This window comes from Rhynchophorus ferrugineus, unplaced genomic scaffold (genome assembly GCF_030347505.1).
Source record: "Rhynchophorus ferrugineus isolate W39M unplaced genomic scaffold, kcgeb_rfMv2 rfM9, whole genome shotgun sequence".
Classification (NCBI taxonomy): Eukaryota; Metazoa; Arthropoda; class Insecta; order Coleoptera; family Curculionidae; genus Rhynchophorus; species Rhynchophorus ferrugineus.
The window spans coordinates 13,880,806-13,900,904 of NW_027472588.1; the positions used below are offsets into that span (position 1 = coordinate 13,880,806).

The 20,099-nt window shown below is 30.8% G+C and overlaps 2 protein-coding genes and 1 non-coding gene across 20 annotated transcripts in view; 1 reads left to right on the forward strand and 2 right to left on the reverse strand.

Annotated features, from left to right (window-relative positions):
• Positions 1 to 20,099, forward strand: part of LOC143202294 (coiled-coil domain-containing protein AGAP005037) — a 526,529-nt gene that overhangs the window by 231,154 nt on the left and 275,276 nt on the right. The gene's annotated exons all lie outside the window — the stretch shown is intronic.
• The window catches only part of b6 (pentraxin-related protein b6), an 80,950-nt gene that overhangs the window by 3,582 nt on the left and 57,269 nt on the right, over positions 1 to 20,099 (reverse strand). Inside the window, exon 4 of the mRNA XM_076413749.1 lies at positions 1,781 to 1,995. Coding sequence (XP_076269864.1) covers positions 1,781 to 1,995 — 215 coding nt within the window. The remainder of the gene's footprint in view (positions 1 to 1,780; positions 1,996 to 20,099) is intronic.
• On the reverse strand, positions 9,958 to 10,030 carry TRNAR-CCU (transfer RNA arginine (anticodon CCU)). The gene has a single exon. It is a non-coding gene; the product is annotated as a tRNA-Arg (tRNA).

Here is a 20,099-nt window from a genome sequence, read left to right on the forward strand (position 1 = left end):
CTAAAAGGAGACTATGTTGATAAATAAATCACCACTTCCAAAATTTTCGTTTTCCTTTTGTTGTTTTGTAACAAATTATTTAAGAAATGTAGGAATATTGTTTTCTAGAGAAATACTTTTAATAAATCATTTTCACAGGTACAAGTATAATAATATAATCAGTTTTATACATAAGTATAATAGTAATATATCGTTTTAAGTTTCGAAATTCATTTAATATTTACCGATGTGTAAATAACAAAAAAATATCTGCTGATATTTTCAGTTCATATAAAATTATAAGTTCATCGTTTAGTTTTAATTAATTTAAAAATGTATTCTCCCAAAAAGAAAAAAATTTGACAAGCGATGCTTTATTAACACACACTTTAATAAAAATATTCAATAACCAAGGTTAAAGGTATCTATTTTTCCAATAGATGGTTTTAATCTCTGATTGTAAAAGTTGAAAGAAATGCATTAGAAATCTGACATTTTCTCCTAAAAACTGATTTTGTCAATTTTGTGAATGTTAGGTCTTTTCAAAGACTGCTCAAATGTGGTGGTCAAGTCGACTTTGATGATCTCAACAATTTTGCTGCACATTTGGTGAGATTGGCAAGGAATCAAACTATCATCGCCACCCCTGGGGTTACATTCCTAATTCGAAGGATCCGTAGGAAGCCATCATCCCGAAGTAACTAATTTCGACCACTACGACAGGAATTATATTTCACCTAGACAAGGCCACACACTTGCCAGAAGATCCAAGAACATGGTGAGGGATTCTTATAAATCTGCGGACTATAATCCGGTCTTGGCACCAAGTAATTACCACCTGTTAACCCATGGTGATCTTTTTTATTAGAGATAAAATGGTTTATGAAAATCGACTGTCACAGTATTTTTTGGCATTAGTTACAAGGGTTTCAATGAGAGACAAAATAACAATGAAACAATAATAATAATATATTTTTGCAAGTATGTTAAAAAGGCTTTTAATTCCATGCAATAATAATGTTTTTTGAGTAAATTATTAGTAAAACGAATACATATTTGCATATTAAGCTCTTCAATACCTCCGATGGTCCGATAGTCGAGTTTACTGTTGTACAAATCACTTTATTCTTTCAGATGTTCTGAACATATTTCGACTAATTCTCCTATGAACTATAGTAGTTTCTCCTATAGGGCAACTATTCTTCATTTGATGAATATCGTTTTTTTAATGCAATTAGTCCAAAAGGTTAGAATAATTATCTGATTTTACTTTGAGGTAATTTACCAGCAGAATTCCTTTTACCCATCCTTTTAAATAATACCATTTCCTAGCCTTTTTTTATTATCACACTAAATTTAATGTAATTTTGAAATTTAGAATAGTATATTTGAAAGATAATATATTCAAATAAACTCAGAAAGATAATTAGGAACCGGGTACTTATTAAGACAAAATAACAACATGTTTAAGGTTGTTCGTGTTAGGTGTCATAATTGCTCCTGTAATTAAAATGTAATTATTCATTGCGAAAATGAATTATTGTAATGGTAAAATATTCTCAAACTGATTCTTGTTTCATAAATGATGAAACTGGATACAAGAAGCCTGTTGGAAATGAAATAATCAATATTTCTTCGACGTGATAGAAAGCTCTGACTGCATTACAACATGTCAATACTCCATTACAGCTTTATAAATATGTTTACACCTGTTTTGATTTATAACTGGACGTGATGTAAAAGTTAACTTTCGAACAATCTTGCGATCGACGTTACGCCACTGCAACCGAACCGAACTTACCCTGTTATTAAAGCCTCGTCCCACTCTCTCCGCATCGACCCATATTTGCCATTCTCCGGTTTTTCCATTCCAACTCTGACAGGTATGATACCATCTGTTCAGTCGCAGCGGATAGTTGAGACGATACATTGTTTGGCCGTCCACCGCCATGCTGAAGTAGCTGGAACGTGCTGTGTTCGATATCCAAGCGTACATCGCTTTCGGTTGCCCATCCACTAGAAAGAAATATGGAACGATTTAGTAAAATACAATGATGATATATATCGACATAGGACATATCCAAATCAATAGCAGATAGCTTATACAATGTCTGTATTGAATTAAAAGGATAGAATATGATGCTTTTATATTTCAATATATTCCGTTACTATTTTTATAAAAATTAATATATCTAATATATACTCTATTCAAACTTATTTTATATATACGTCATCTAAATTTGCAACGTCAAAATGTCGTGATGTTGCCGCATCAACTCTAAGTTTTAGTTCACTTTGGCTTTGGCATACAACAAATTTTTGATCCAAATAAAATAATTGAATAAAAATGTTTTCAAATACAATTTATTTTAACATTACAGTGCATCTAAAAACTACAGATAATTAAACAGCCACAATAGTTTATAGGTTAGAGTTATAACCTCTTATAAGTATAGCTTTCAAGAATGTTATATACGTCTGACAACTGGACGACTTGGGCAGGCATATTTTTTACGCGTTCGAACTAATCACATAGCATTGTGTCTCTTTTTAACTAGAATAAAATGAGAAGGAAAATATTGTCTGATTCTGAACCTAATTTACAAATTGCAACAGGCAATACATTAAACATCTTGATGACTTATGTGCAAAAAAACTTTGAAAAGGCTATAGTTATAAATTATCAGAAGTTATGATTACTTTTCGAAAATTTATATATGATATTACAAAATGTTACCATGCTGCCCAACAATTAAAATATTGAAATAAAGAGCATCTTATGACAAGTAACACGTCAAATGAGAAGTCCCCGGCCTACTATAGTAAAACAAATTATTTGGCAAAATTAGTTATTTTCCATATTTTCGCTACCATTTTTGTACGATTTCTCCTTTGCTTCAAAATATGTCTCAGTTTCAACACCTCTTCATTCGACGAAAATTTCTTCTCAGCGAGCATTCTTTTGAGATCTGAAAAATGGTAATAGTCGCTGGGGGAATACGGTGGATGAAGAAGCATTTTGAAACCCAATTCATGGATTTTTGACACGGTGCATTGTCTTGGTGAAGCAGCACTTTCTTTTTCTTCAAATGCGGCCGTTTGTCGGCGATTTCGTCCTTAAAACGGTCCAGTAACGCTATGTAATAATTGCTGCTGGTGGTCCTTCCTTTTTCCATGCGCATCCCAAAATACAAACGCCAACCGACTATTGCGTTTTCCCACGCTTTGGATCGGGTTCTTCGTTTGCGGTCCACTCACATGACTATCGATTGGTCTTCGGAGTGAAATAATGGAGCCATGTTTCATCCATTGTCACATATCGACGCAAAAACTTTGGTTTATTACGCTTGCTCATCTTCAAACCCTGCTCCGAATTATCAACTATGAGCTCGCATAGCACCCTCTTTGCACAAAGCTTTCTCATACCCAAATATTCGTGAATTATATGATGTACATATTCAGTTGATATCTCTAGAGAGTCTGCTATTTCATTGAATTTCCATTTACAGTCATAGAAAATCATTTTGTGGATTTTTTAAATGTTTTAGTCACCAAGTAACAACCCCATTTGGGCATCCACTGCGCTCACCGTCTTCGGTGCTCCTTTCACCACGTCTAGACTTAGCATACCAATCCGATAGCTGTTAAATTTATACACATATCTTTTGAGCATAATGTTTTATAAAGATTTAAATAAACAAAGTCCTTGACATCAGGTGATGTCAGTCCTAAGTAAATAAATTGTTAAATACTAAAGTGCTAAAATATTTTATTTTCTTACTAATTATAAATATTAAAGTGTAGAAGTGTTGTGTGACCCCTCAATGTTATAATATGCCAATAATAACTCCTAAAAATTATTTCTTTAAATTCTGTGAATGCTAATTAAGTGGCTTAATCTTGTACAATGAAATTCAAAAGTTATAGGCTTAAATTCTCCATTTTATTTATTTTTTTGTTTAATACTGCTCTTCAAGTTTCCATAATATTTCCACTGGTGGACAAACATAATTTTAAAACTCGACACTTTTCTCAAATATAGCTTAACTATACTTATAGTATCTTGATATCTTTGCACTGGTTTAATTTCACATCGTTCATGTCGAAAATATTTGTTTTAATAATTTTAGATCTTATTTTCTTCAACAAAGGGTTGCGCAACATAGGCCTACCGGCTTCAAAATGTGTTTATGGTTTAATTTGCCTTTCAGTTCAGCATACTAATATCAATAGTTCAAAGTAAGATCTCATTATTCTGATCCTACCCTACACACACTCGATTTGCAACTTGTATTCATGGCTATGTGATGTTAGTCCATTACTTTGGATGTCACGGTATCACTGGTTATAATATAATTTCCTCATTTGTTGTTAAAGCCACGTATTACAATTTAGAAAAATCCCCTTTTTGTTTATTGTTCCTAAATATTTTAGAGGTTTGTCTACTGTTATTGAGATATTTTCCGATAATATATAATAATTTGAAAAAATCAAAATCAAAATTACTTTAGTAGGCATAGAATCCGACATATCCATAGAAAGTATAAATCATTGTTACTTACAATAATTAATTCTAACACATAATCCTATCTTTTGTTTTGTACGAACCAATTAATGGCATGCAGTTATTAACCATCAGGATATTTTTCTATTTTAAATATTCCTTATATCGGTAAAATATTGTAAGCATTAGCAAAGAAATATTCCGCCACTTTTTAAAAAGAAAAATGACTTTTCTCGTTCATATTTTTCATGCTAGACTAGACTTTATTATAGTCCCCTAGCGATATGAAAATAATGAAGTTAGCTACAGACAAATAGCCTTAAGGACCTTACATTTTAGCTTTGAGTGCTTCTGAATTTATTTCAAAATATCACGGCGAGTGAAAGTTGAAAGCAAATTATATATAAGGATACCAGATATATATTTTGCGTATATATAATAATTAGATATCAATAAACAACCGATGCAAAAATAAAATGGCCACAATCAATTCTCTTATTGCATTTCTGAGTTATTATAGAAATTACAATAACAAAAAACGTTTACTTAAAATTTTATTATCTTATAAAATTTTACTACTACTGACTAAGAGAATATTTACACTATATCTAGTGGTGAAATATTAATAAGTAAATTAGAATATTGATTTAATGGGTTCTAACCTAAGGATATGTTTTGTGTTATATATTAAGAATAGTTGAAACTTATAATGAACTAAATGTCAACTTGGTAGGTCAACTTTAGTAAACCTAATATTGTTTATGCATAGTCTCATTCATCAATGTTCATCTGAAATACTAGAACAGGTTATATCAATATCAAATATCAGTAGAATAGATAACTGTAAAATATGCGAATGGCAAATTGACAAAAAAACATTGAAATATGTTTTTAGCCTATCGAATTTTAATTTTTTCTGAAGCTCCAACATCAACTTCATATCAAAATATTCAGATCCCAAAATATTCACCAAATATTGATTTATTAACTATTAAAGCATGTCAAACTAATAGGCATTTCATAGATACTAGAATTTTTCCATCCCAAAATGAATGGGTACATAGCGGAATGCTAACAGATCAATTGAAAGGTCCCCGGCCTGACACATAGATGGCGCTACTAATATTAAAACCATATGTTTTATTAGTTAGCCCTAACCCTCAAAAGATTTGTATCAATTTGACAGCTGTGGGGTCATTAGTTTGTGAATTATAATATTTTAAGTGAAGCAACTTTCGGGTATTTCGGGTGTTGATAAAAATTTAAGGGAAATAATACAGTTGAAGCAAAACCTTGGCTTGATGCCGAGTTTCCGAACACTGCCCCAGGAAAATTAACCATCAAGGATTAGTATGCTAAGTTTAGATGTGGTGAAATGAGCACCGAAGACGGTGAACGCAGTAGACGCCCAAAAGGGGTTGTTCCAGACGAAAACATTTAAAAAATCTACAAAATGATTTTGAATTACCATAAAATGAAATTGCAGACACTCTAAAGATATCAATTGAACGTGTACGTCATATCATTCACGAAATATTTGGGTATAGGTAAAGCCTGTGCAAAGTGGTCCCGCGCGACCTAACTTTTAACCCAAAAACAACGACGAGTTGATGATTTGGAGCAGTGTTTGAAGATGATCAAACGTAATAAACTCTAGTTTCCGCGTCAATATGTGACAATGGATGAAACATGGCTCCATCATTTCACTCCAAATTCCAATCGATAGTCATTCGAGTGGACTCCACACGATGAACCCACTCCAAAGAGTGGGAAAACGCAACAGTCGCCTGGCAAGGTTATGGCGTCTGAATTTTATATTTTGAAAAAGGAAGGATCATCAACAGTGACTATTACATCGCGTTATTAGGCCGTTTGTAGGACGAAATCGCCGAAAAATCCGTATTTGAAGAAGAAGAAGAAGAAAGTACTGCTTCCTCTAGATAATGCACCGTGTCACAAATCAGTGAAAACGATGGCAAAAATCCATGAATTGGGCTTCGAATTGCTTCCCCATCCACCGTATTCTCCAGATCTGGCCCCCAGCGACTATATCCTGTTCCCAGGTCTCAAAAAAATACTCGGTGGGAGCCGATTTTCGTCAAAAAAGAGACGATCGCTGAAACGGAGGCCTATCTTGAAGTAAAGGACAAATCGTACTACAAAAAATTGTATCGAAGAGTTGGGAGGGTCGCTATAATCAGTGTATCACCCCTGAAGGGAATTATGCTGAAGAAAAAGAAACGAATTTTGCCAAGAAATGTGTTTTACTATGGTAGGCCAGGGACTTTTCAATATGTATTATTTATGGCGGATACTAATAGTGATCTACTCAGATAACAACGGAAACTTTAGAATAAATTATATTATTGATGGATATAATATAATGAATCTCCAGTGGCGTTCCAGACGTACGATGTAGTATGTAATAAAAAATAAATACAACGTTTAATATTTATCCCCTTTAAGACATTCTAAGCTTTTGTTTGAAGAATACATTTTTCATATGTAGTTGTACGTTGCATAGCTTGCGTTAGAAAACTAATGTTTTTCTTTTCTTCATTTACCACTAGTCCACTCTAATAATATTCATAAAAACATCACAATAATTCGAAGACCAAAATTTAGAATTGTGCAATAAGTGAAAATATTGTTCACCCTTATAAATATATACTTACAAATTATAAAATGTTTTTCTATATAAGCAGCAAAAATTATAATAATAAATAATGTCATTATTAAGTTACAAAAGCGATCAAACAGAACAAAAACTAGACTTAATTATGTAGATATATAAAATAGCTATAAAAAAGTCGTAGTATTTTTAAAAATAGTGAACAATCTATTTTATGTTACGGTTTATAATTAGCATATACGAAAACAGGTACAACTAAATATGTAAATTGTTTTCAATACCTTACAGCAAGGTCGCACATAAAATATTTAGTACCCGTGTATTTAAAACTATGCTTAATTAAACGATACATGGCTGGAAATTAGTTTCATTAGTAATAGCTTTTCATTTAAGCGTTCGCTCGATATTGGTAATCGTTCCCAAATTGGTGGCGACGTTATGGTTAGCAGATATTGTTTAGAACTGAAATTACCAGCGCTGGTTGGTTCTCGTCGAACTTCCATTTGAAGTGGATTTCGCCGGGATTAAAAGTTTCCACGAAGGAGTGGCCTGCGTTCACCAACCGAAACCTATAATCTTCCATTTAGTTACTAATAACATTAATTCGAACTTGGTGGATGTCCAATTTAAACTGGATATTGACGTACTTGAAATGTCTCCTTATTACTAAGTACCAATATTATTAATTTTCGTCCTTTCCGATTCTATATATAGTCTATGCAAAGTTTTTTAGTAATGCGTCATGGATATTTGTAACGTAGAAACATTGCAATGTTGCCGTATCAACTCTGAGTTATAGTTCAGTTTGACTTTCACATACAACAAAGTTCTAATTTAAATAAAATAATTTAACAAAAATGTTATCAAATTTAATTTATTTTAACATTATAGTACATCTAATACATATGTTATCGTAAGACTTAAAACTACGATTAAGAACACAGGTATTATTGTATGTAGGTTAGATTTGTTTTGTTTACATTTAACTCTTTTCCACACCATCCATGATGTAGATACATGCGTTTTTTTATGTAGTGGTATCCCCCTGTAGGCCTAATTAATCTACCTAATTAACAATTGTTTATCTGAGGAACATATTTTACTTTCATTCGAGAGCATATTTACCTATATACCCTTTACCTATATACGTTTAGTTCTTGTTTTCTTCGATGGTGTGTTTACTTGTCAAGTTATTTCCGTATCACTGTATATTTTATTTCTTCTGCTACTATATGTGTACACCATTCTTCATAAAATTAATCACTGAATTATGTCCAATGCATTTACCATATCTACAAAACAGTTAGTATTCATTCTCTCCTCATATTCAATTAATTACGTGCATAGCTTTATTTTCTTCCAATCTCATCATTCTGTCTCAGGAATTTCCAACATTACACAGCATTATCACATATCCCAAGTTTCCTTCAGTCACTTTCACTTTCCGACTCACTGTCCAATTCAATCACTAATCTGTTAATTTCTGATCTGTCTAAAACATGTTCACGATTCCATCATTTATCAATTACTCCCTCTGTATGTTTTATTGAGTTCATTAAAACTGAAAGTGTTATGGTTGACAATACTTTCTTCCATATAACCAAATAGTTTTTGATGGAAGATCCTTCTCGACCAGCAATATATCTACAATTAATTATTAATTATTATAATGACCAACAAAATCTAACCGAATGCTATTGTAACTTTTACATTTCTCCGTACATTTTTGTTGTCTTTACACTTTTTTTTACTGTCTTGACAAGAGTGTCACAATGAACCGTTTTGAAATATGCAAGTTTCATCAAGATACATCAAAGTTACATCAAATTCAAATAGTTTATCTTCCTTGATCTTATTTTATGCCTTTAAAAATTTAATTCTTTTTAAGGCAATATCTGAAAGTTTCATTAAACCTCTCCAGTGGTTATATTTACAGCATTTAAACCCTATGCCCTGTAAGAGTTTATGAAAGGATACCTTACATCCCTCAAAAAGCTGTATGTCCCTAACTCTTTTGTGTATACTTTCCAGACAGACAATTTTCTCTCAAATATTTTTTTAAAAATATGTTTATATCGATAAAATTGTTTGTGTACTTACTGTTCTTGTGCATTTCCTATATTTGGTCCCGAATAGAGCCAATATGAAGATGGTCAAGATTCGTCACCCACTTTATATGTAGACGGGTTTTCTTGGGTGAATCTAATGTATTATTCTTCATTTTGCAAGTGATGTTATTCACAGTACCAACACTAATATTTAGCGGCACCAAACGGCTGAAAATATTTTCGATAAAATTGTACGGACTTACATGTAATAATTACCTCTCTAACCGAATTTACCAACAAAAGGAGGCCTCCATTATTTCGTTCCTTATCGAAATAACCTATTAAAGTCCCAATCAATTTGTGACCCTGAATATCTATTGTTTTTGGCCTTTTCAAACAAAGTGATATGATATATTATGGAGCGACTTAAAATTTATCAAAATAATCAAAGGGCTAAAATAATGTTTGCCGGTTTATAACCTGTAGTAATTATAACTAATATTATTTGAATAATTTAGTGTACATCTGACAACCGCACGGCGACCTCTCAAAATTCTTGAAAGCAATAGTGATAAGAGGTTTTAACTCTTACATATAAATTATTGTGGCTGTATAATTAACTGTAGTTTTCAGATATACTACAATGTTAAAATAAATTATATTTGATCACGTCACAAATATTCTCGTCACGTCACGAATATGTCAGATATATGACTCATTACTAAAAAAAATTTGAGTACACTATAAACGCCTACAAGTGTTGTTCGGATATTATTTCCGTTAAAAAAGTGACTTACCCCTGGTGGGACTCGAACCCACAATCCCCTGCTTAGGAGGCAGATGCCTTATCCATTAGGCCACAGGGGCATATCCTGTATTAAAAATATGCTTATATGTAAGATATCAGAATCACACATAAGAGTGATTGTTATTACCTACTATAAATTATATTTATCTCTGATTTTATCATTCATCATTGCCATAACGTAAATTTCACTTAAAATATTTCTGTAATATTCGCATATGTTTGCGATGATATTATACAACTATTTTATGGTAGTTGGAAGCTAGAAACTCATAATATCATTTTCTATTTGTCGGATTTCGGATTCGGAACGCTTTTCTCTTAATATAAAAATAATTTTAACGTCAGTGGGTGTATAAATTTAACTTTTGTCATATCACGGGAACTTGTTATACAACTCTCTAATCCAAACAACAGATTCGTTCTGCAATATTTATATTTTGTTTACAGCGACATCTGTCTTTTGATAGGTATTATCACATGTTTATAGGTTTCACGTGGTTTTTTATTAATGTTTTTTATAGACATAATATCGTTATTTATTTCACGTATGTCGTTTAGATATGGGTATAAACCTGATTGACATTATGTAAACCATTTCCTGTTACACAGAAAACACATGTATATTAATTAGAAAATAGATGTAATATTCGATGGTTTCTACATAGCAGTTTTGTATTTTAAGATATTATTTAGAAAAACAAGATGATCACTTGAAATTTTGATGTAAAAATTATAATCATAATAAGGCTTGTTTTCAATTGCTTCAGACATGCTGGATATTTATCTATTATATTCAGCTTGCATCACATTGAATTTGATTAAAAAACTTCTATTTTTAGTAGTAGGATTCTAAGCCCAAACAAAAGAAAAATAATAATATAATTTTATGATATACAGAAAATTGGTTTAGGTAGGTATTAAGCTAAATTGTGTGTATATAGTAGAATATAAGATGCATGTAGTACATAGGTTAAATAAGGTTTTTGATTATTTTTATTTAATTATTACACTATTATTATGTACATATTTTGTTAAAACGTTTTTTTAATGACATTCTCCTATCAATTTAACAAATATTCGGCAAGTAGCTTCAACTTCTAAAAATGGTTGTTTTATAACTGCGATAAACTGCCGTCTTTACATTCAAAAAATTGGAAGACAAAGAACTGGTGTTATTTGAAGGAGATCCATGCCAAATCCAAGAACATATGAGCAAATTATAAAAAATCCGTAATGGATAAGATGCTAAGAGAATCACAAAACGAATTCCAAGATAAAATAAATAATGGAAAGCTCAACCCTAAGAAATTCAGAGATACTAATCATTAATTTTTTGGAAAAATCATTTGATGAATAAAAATAGAAACACTACATGTTATTTTAGAACAAAAAGGTGTGAATGTTAAATCTGCACAAATTATCTATAAAAAAATAAGCGAATAATTGGGGATAATGAAATATGAAATAAAATGAAACAACATGAAATAAAAAAGCCTCATAGCACAAGCAGCACTAAGATAAGTATTTTTAACATAAACCTTTAAACATCCGTTAAGATGAACCGTGTGTATAATATTAATACATGAAATAACAAAGATATATTAAATGGACAAAACAGGATCACACTAAAACTCACACATAAAGTAGGTATATAGGATATAAAGATATGGCAAAAAAAGAAATACGGGAGCTTTTGCAGATGATGTAATAATAACAGCAGATAAGCTAGAACACCTACAAAAATTTTTGAAAATTTTGGAAAAAAACAGATGGAATATGATACTAAAAGAATACAGATTGATAATGAATATAAGCAAAATAAAAGGCCGGACATTGGGTGCCAGACGTATTATATAACCAAAGCAAGGACGTAGAAATAGAAGAGGTAAACGTACGAATTTGCAATTTGTTATAAATAGTAAATACGTTAACAAAAGTGAAATATTAAGCATAACTAAAATACTAGTGTACAAAGCAAGAGACTAACTTTAACATTCGGCTACAAGACGTGGGTATTGTCAAGAACACAAAATATACAAGCAATAGAAATAAAGTACCTCACAAGAATCAGGGTCGACAGGATGAGAAATAATGAAAAACGACATTAAATCGGTGGGAGAGTAAATAGAAAGGAGGTAAAATCAGTTTTTGGGGACAGTGTGAGCACATGGAGGGACAAGACAGATAAAGAAAATATAGGAAAAAAAAACGGACAGGAGTAATATCTAAAAATGGTCTAGACGAACTTGAGTTAAAATTATCCAGAGGAATATTCTAGAAGAGAGAAAATACAGAAATAACTGGATAGTATTTATACATGGAATAAGAGAGAATAGTGACTAAAATGATATCCGAAAAATGGTATTGTATATATATGAAATACAAAAAAAGACTATTTCATTTAGTTTCACCATGTTCGATTAGATCAAGCTTAAATAAAAACCCGAAAACTCCCATTCTTTCTATTCCATCGAAGCCATAAAACCTAATCTTAACATCGAACTTTCGTTCCGGCCGAAAATGCAACTGTCGTTTGCCATCGCCAACAGAATCAGCCGGTTTTAGATAAGGTAAAGTTTTTAAACTGAAAACTCGTCCATTCTGTCTAGTTTTTTGCTATTCTTCCTGCGCAACGAAGTGCTAAAAGTTGAAACATTACCCGCCGGTTTTAACCATCCATTCATGATTTTTTCTATCATTATATTAGTGGAGTTACGTCATCAAGAATTAGGCATAAACTACTCCAAATTTTTTTAATAAATCGAATATAAAATTTGTATTAAATACTTATTTGTACAAACTGTAGAAATGTTATTTGTATTAACATTAATTAGCCCAAAAAAATCAATAACATTCCAACCTAACCTAATTTTATGACGTGATCATTCTTCTTTAAGAATATATCTACATATAAAATAATTTTCGATATATTTTACAACAGTCGGTTCTGCCACTCCTATTAACCTATACAATTTATTACTTTAGTTCACAATCATCTTAATTGCATTTTTTTGTCAATGAAATTTCAACTTTATTATTTTTACTTTATAGTTTTCTTTACATCAGCATTTTCCCGTTGTTCATTTGATTGTGATTTAGGGGCACATTGTGTCAGTTCGTATATTATCTTGACAACACATAATAAATAGTTTTCTGGATTTAGAAAAGCTCGATCGTCTACTGCTTATAAAGATATATAAGTATTTCTTAAAACTTCTTACATAACACAGCTTATTCAAAATAATGGACATTGGATAAACGTTTTTAAATAGTTTCATGACACTTATTATGCACATATCAAAATTACTTCATAATCAGAGCAATTAAAAATCATTAAATACTGATAGTTGGAAATGGACTCTGCTATGCAGTGATATATAGCACTAACGAAACTCAAAGGTCAAATATCAAAGATATAACAAAGAGTATATCTATATATCGTTACTTTTTTGCTAGCCATGAAAAATACTGATATTTAAAAAACACCCAATATACAGAAACTTTTAAAATTAAACATTAAAATTTAAATAAAACTTTTATCAATATTGAGGAATATCAGTCAACAAAATATTGAAATATAGTACATCGATTTTTTTTGTCATCCCAACAGATCTAATTTATATCTGTACAGTACACAATTGATGTTCTTTAATAACTTTTCTATAAAGTCTCTACATTAAATGTTTTTTTAGTAAGCGAATATACAATATTTTTTAGTACAACCAACAAAGTATTAAGAAAACTTTGTAAAGCCATGGAACTATGAAGTTATCAAAAAAATACGAAATAATCTATTTCAAAAACCAACTTAGTGTATTATTATCCACTTTCGAAGATTAAAAATAAATATAATATAAACGAAAGGCTCGAATATAACGAACTAACATCGGGATACTGTATGGAAAGGAGATTGAAATAGAAATATTTCCAAACGCCTAAGGTCATATAAAATAGGATTAATATTGGGGTAATATTGAATCGTTTTGTGCGAGTGAACCGTGCACAGTAAAGAAGAAAGTGGAAAAGCCAACAAAAAAAGAACGAAACGGAATGCTTTAAACTCCTAATTAATTAAACGTAATAAGACGCCCAATTAAGGATTTTAATTAAATAATTAGAGACGACACTGGAAAGGCGGTAATAAATAGCAGTTTGGTTTGATTAAATTATGTTTTTCTGACTTAAGCAGATTGAATATATCTAAATGGAATTTAAAAAGTGGCTATAATTAAAATATATTAGAACATCATAATGTCAAAATATTATCCTCAACATAATAGTCATATTTTTTCTTAAGCGTAGCATTTTATAATGTTTTAACTTTACACATATAATATTGTCCAAGTCTTGGAACCATTTATTAATAAAATAAGCTTTTGGAAGATACTGATATTAGTGTTGATAGTAATATTTCGTTTTTCCGATACGCATCATTGTAAAGAAACAAGAACTGAGAACTGCTGGTATGCCTGTCAATACTTTGGATTAATTAAATATATATGCATTAATTTCGTTTATTGATAAACCATATGAACTGGGGGACCATAACAATTCAAATAGAACGAATGCAAGATCTACTGGGCGAAAATACAGCTAATACCATATTTCAAAGAACTTTCAGGCAGGTTAACTATTGACGAAGAACCTATTTCCACATATTTACATGCGACAGGAAATATTCGAAAGATGAGAAATTGAGAAAATGAGTTACCACATGAGTTGATAGAAAATGATAAAAAATATTTTAATTGACATATAATGTATTATTTAATGCCTTTTAGGCAAAGTCCTGCAATGACTTGATAATCTAAAAGACTAATGAGTTTATTTATACTGAGTTATGATAATTATGGTGTTTTAAGTTATTGGTCATTATAATTTTATTACGTGCCTCAAAATATCAAAAGAAAGCACTATTTGTCTCAAATAAAACTATAATTACAACCCTCCTCAGATTTGTTATTAATTACTACAAATTATTTAAAAACAAATATCAATTACCGTACTATGCTAGTTATTATTAAATTACGATACATTACAATAAATTCAATTAAAAGAATATTGTTATTGCTATAATACAGTTCTCTGGCCCACTAATTATGAATAATTAAAACTTTTTGTTTACTAAATCACCCACCGATTATTCATTAAATCCTGTATTGAAATGGCAAATTGGAACCAAATATTTTAATGAATCAAATTAGAGTATTATAGATCAAAAAGCACGTTAACTAATTGATATATACTTCATATTATTATTGTCAAAGGAGATGGTTTCACAGTGAAAGGTAAACTACATTACCAAAGCAGTACCACTTGTCACGATCGATAAAATCGGATCGATCTCACGTGGATAGTGCGGATTCCGCGTCTGACACACTGATCCCATTAAGAAAGGCTCTTCAGAAAAATTCATGCCAATCATCGGTCGTGAAGTTAACCATTAATGTAGTTTAATTCAACAAATTAATAGAAAAACGTGCGAATGGATCCTAGAGAAAGCTGAATCCGTTACGTTGATTATTGAATATAGAGTGCAAGTAAAAACGAATTATGATTGTATATGAATGGTTTATCGATACTAATGTATAATCAGCTTGCTGGCTTAAACCCCAAATTGTTACAGTACGTAAATATGAGACACTTAACTAAACTGTTAATCTATATATTGTCAACAACTATACTGAAGTGACACCGTCATAACGGCCGTTACACGTATTTCGTAATTCATAAAACTTTATTGGTATGCGATTCTCCATCAGAACTCAACCCAATACTATCTGCTTTTAACTTAGTTTAAAATGTGTCAAATTCTTTACCAAACAGTAAGATTAGAAATTCCTAGTGTCAGTTATAGTATTACTATTTCCTTGGCACTATAAGTGATTAAAGCTTTTATATTATTTATAGTTTTATAATTTTATATATGTTTATAAAATGGTAACTAATATAAAGATATCAACCATGTGGATTTTTCGACATTTAAAACGTGAATTTGATTAATATCTGATAGTTCATGCCTAATATATGATCAAAATTTTTAAAATTTTTGCATCTCATGTCATAAAGAAAATATATATATATATATATATATATATATATATATATATAAATACGATATGAAAAGTCATAATGTAAACAACTGTTAAATAACCTAAATTAGTAGTTTTTTGTATTCATAATTATTGAGTAATTTTGTGTATATATAAATCATGAAAGGTTGGATGTTACATTTCTGGCATTCATTACTTTTGTTGTTTAGATTGAGAAGATCTGTTGCCGAATCCCACTTAACAGTTTTAGAAGCTTATGACGATGCTGTTCGGTCATTCCAATTGGTTTCAACCACTAATGTAGTGTAAATGTCATAGAAAGGTTTGAAGGACCAAGAAAGTTTTAACACAATTAATTGCGTTTCTTATTCGACGAGAACTCAACTCAAATTCAGGAAGATTTCCTCCACACTAAAAATTGCCATTAATTTCTTGCCAGGAAAAAAGAATAATATTGAGACTGATAATCAAAAGTGGATCTACTACGATAATCCTAATGGTCAACAACGAAACGTAATATTCATGGCCAGAAGGTTTTGCTTTGTAAATGATGAGATCAGAAATATATAGTGTATTACAGGTAGCTAAAACCGAGTAAAACAGTAATAGCGAGTAAAAGATATAAAGCCATCTTCTTCCAACATCGTTCTATCGACAGTGTTGTGCTGACAACCTTGTTAGAAATAGAGGAAAGTCATACAGAAAATAATGGAAAATATTTTGATTTATATAGATTCTATAGATTTGTCTTTTTAAAGAGAATAAATGGTCAAAATACGTACAAGCACCTTATATACAATTCAATCTTATTAATGTTGCGAGAGGCAAAAAACCCTAGCTAATTCCTAGGGGTAATGAATCTTATATCTTACTGGTTGTGTAACTGAAATAATCCTTGGGATTTTCCATCTTCCAAGAATATCTGCATTTTATTGATTAAATAGTTTTCCATTTCCTAATAGAATATGAGAAAACTTTTTCAGAATTTGGTTTAGAAAAAGAATAGTACAAATAATATGGCGTTAACAATTTATAAATTCGTGCCCTTACACTATTGTTCATCCAATAATCCAAATAAGCTATTCGTCTATTTTCTCAATGTACATCCTTTTTACTCGCACAGTATCACACAAGTTCTTAGGGTTTCGGTATTTGAATGATATTTTGTCTATCTAGTAGCTGAAGAACTACACTTTGTATCGAAATCCTATTTCCTCTGAACTGTTTCAACTCCATTTATTACTCTTACGAAACCCATGTCTCGGTACATACATAACAAGATGCATTCACAACATTACAAAATACCTTCTCTTCTGAAATATTTAAAAATTATTCACATTGCTGTTTGTCCATGTTTACAAAATTGATCACATATTATATAGTATTTATATTGGTTTTTCCTCGATTTTCAGCACGATTATCATATGGTACAGTAGTTCCATTGGTATTCAAGACCGTTGGGTTGTTTAGTCTTTTGTTGGTAAATTTAATAGGAGTATATCTTTTAGCAGCTTGTTAAGTTTTGTTCACCATTATTTAGTTCAGTATTTTATTTCATATTTAAAAGTTTCTATTCTTGAAGTGTATTTATATGCTTTCATTTCTTGAGCAGTACCATAAGTATCGTCAGTATTATGTATATTATAGCTACATTCTTTCGTAATTTATATAGTATTGGATAAGATCTATCAGCAGTATAAAGCAGACAGAAGACGGATCTTAGGACACTTTTTTGTTTAAAAATTATTAATGTATCAATAGATATTCAAGACTTCTCTATTAATATATGAATATAGTGATAATAAAATAATAGCTGACAATTTTTTCCGACAACAAAATCTATATTTGTTACATAAAGTGAACAATGTATTTGCTTTTGTTACATAATAATTCGACAAAAAATCGATTTAAATTATTTCTAGATAAACATAATTATTTTTTGTTTTAGGTAAGACCGAATACACAATACAAATAGAGATTTGTGCCATTTAAGCAATGGGTAAGTGAAAGTATTGTACTACTTAAATCGGATTAACATGTTTTTCCTCTCTTAGCCCTGTATAAAATAAAGTACAATTATTTTACATAACGAATAGACTGAAATGTCTCGGGTGGTATAGAACCGTGCAATATCCAAACATTTCTATACATTTTAAGAGTTCTTTATTCTAAATCCTTATTTTAAATATTCACTTGTTTGAAGTGTTGCCATGTACTAATTTTACAGTTAGTTAGACACATTATATACCATGAAATTTATTTTTACTGTTTATATATTAATTTGTGGCCAAAATGTTATTTCAGCCGAGGTCCCTCCGGAAGATATTGCAGATATGATACAAGTGATATAATATAATATGAACATCATACGATATAGTACATATTGGAGTATGCTGGCAATACTAAACACGGAAGTGCAAGTAACGCGATGCGTGTGTATTGCTCAGTTTACATGCCAAGTCCTCTAGGTTATATTTCAGACTATTTTACGTTTTCTTCTGTGACGATTGAAAGTGAAATGTGTGATGCCTTAGACTTTGAAGACTAAAGCAAGTAAATTGTTCAATGTATCGGCAACGACAGCATACACAATACGTACAATACAATACAGTAAAACGTCATCGGCGAAGAGGAATAGTGGACGAAATCCAAAGTTAACTGACACAAATTAAAAAGGATTATGGCCAGGCAACATAAAATTACCACACCAAAAGTAACAGGAAAGCTCAACACTCACTTGAGTAAAACTGCTTCGAGAAAATACTAAAACATATGGTACAACAGCCGTAAAACCTAGGCACTTGAAGAACTCCAAAAGATGCCTATGATCCAGTACTGCCTGTTTCCTACAGTGAAACATGGAGGAGGTTCCGTTGATGATTCGCGCGGCAATATCATAGCATTCAGCAACATCATTCACATCACTGGTCGGATTACTGCGACTAAATATGTCTCCATCCTTAATTATGAAGTATTTACTATGGCTCGCATATTTCTGCCAGGCATTGCTATATTTCAAGATGATAATACGCCCATACACACAGCCATGAAAACAGATAATTTTGGCCAGCACAATTTTCAGACCTCAAAACTTTTACAGAAAAGAGTGAGGAGCAGATGTCCATCTTCAACATCATTGAAGCAGTGGTCGGATATGTTTGTACAAAAATGAACAATATTCTGTTGAAAACTATCCAGACACTCTTACATAACATATATCTAATGGCTCAACACTCCATTAATAAATAAATAGTGAATGGTATTGTTATGTGTTATTTCTTAAACCTAATTGAATATATCCAAACAATTTTGCTGATTATTCTCCTAGCAAGTTTTTTTAATTTTTTTATTTAAAGAATAATTCTATAGCCTAAATGTTATTTTGACTTTGACTTTCTTAGGAGGATTTTTGAAATACCATATTCACTTTTAATTTACACTTTCAACAAAATACACATACACGTATCGATTCAATCACTCGGTCATAAATCTCGTTCAAATCGCGGAAAATAACTTAAGCCGAAACCTGCCGTTATATCTGGAACGGTTTATTAACTAGCGATATTTTAATTATTTGTCAAAAGCAGGCGGGGAAAGTAATAACTCCAATATAATCGGCAGCTGCTCTACGGAGATAGAGAATGAAATATCACCGTAAAAACCTTCAATTAGTTTCGGTTCTATCCGAATATTTCGGTTTTATATCACATAATTAATTACTAGTGAAATGGTGGTGTAATGGCTTCCCTCGAATTGAATGGGGATTAGTTCAGCGAATGATGGAATATTTTTAGGATAGATATGGTTGAATTTTGCTTTGTTTCATAGTTGTATAATAGTAATTAATTTAGCTAAAATAGCTAAATTAATTAGGCATATCAACATAAGGATTTTACAGATATACATAATTTTATTTTGCAAACTTTCATAGTATTTCATTTAACCATTATATCATCCAGCTTCTTAACAGCTAGTCCCTTTTTTCACATCAGTAGTATGTCACAAGTTTGATAACAAATCAATATTATTGTTGTTTATAGTAGATGCTAGAATACAAAAAAACATACTCGAGAAA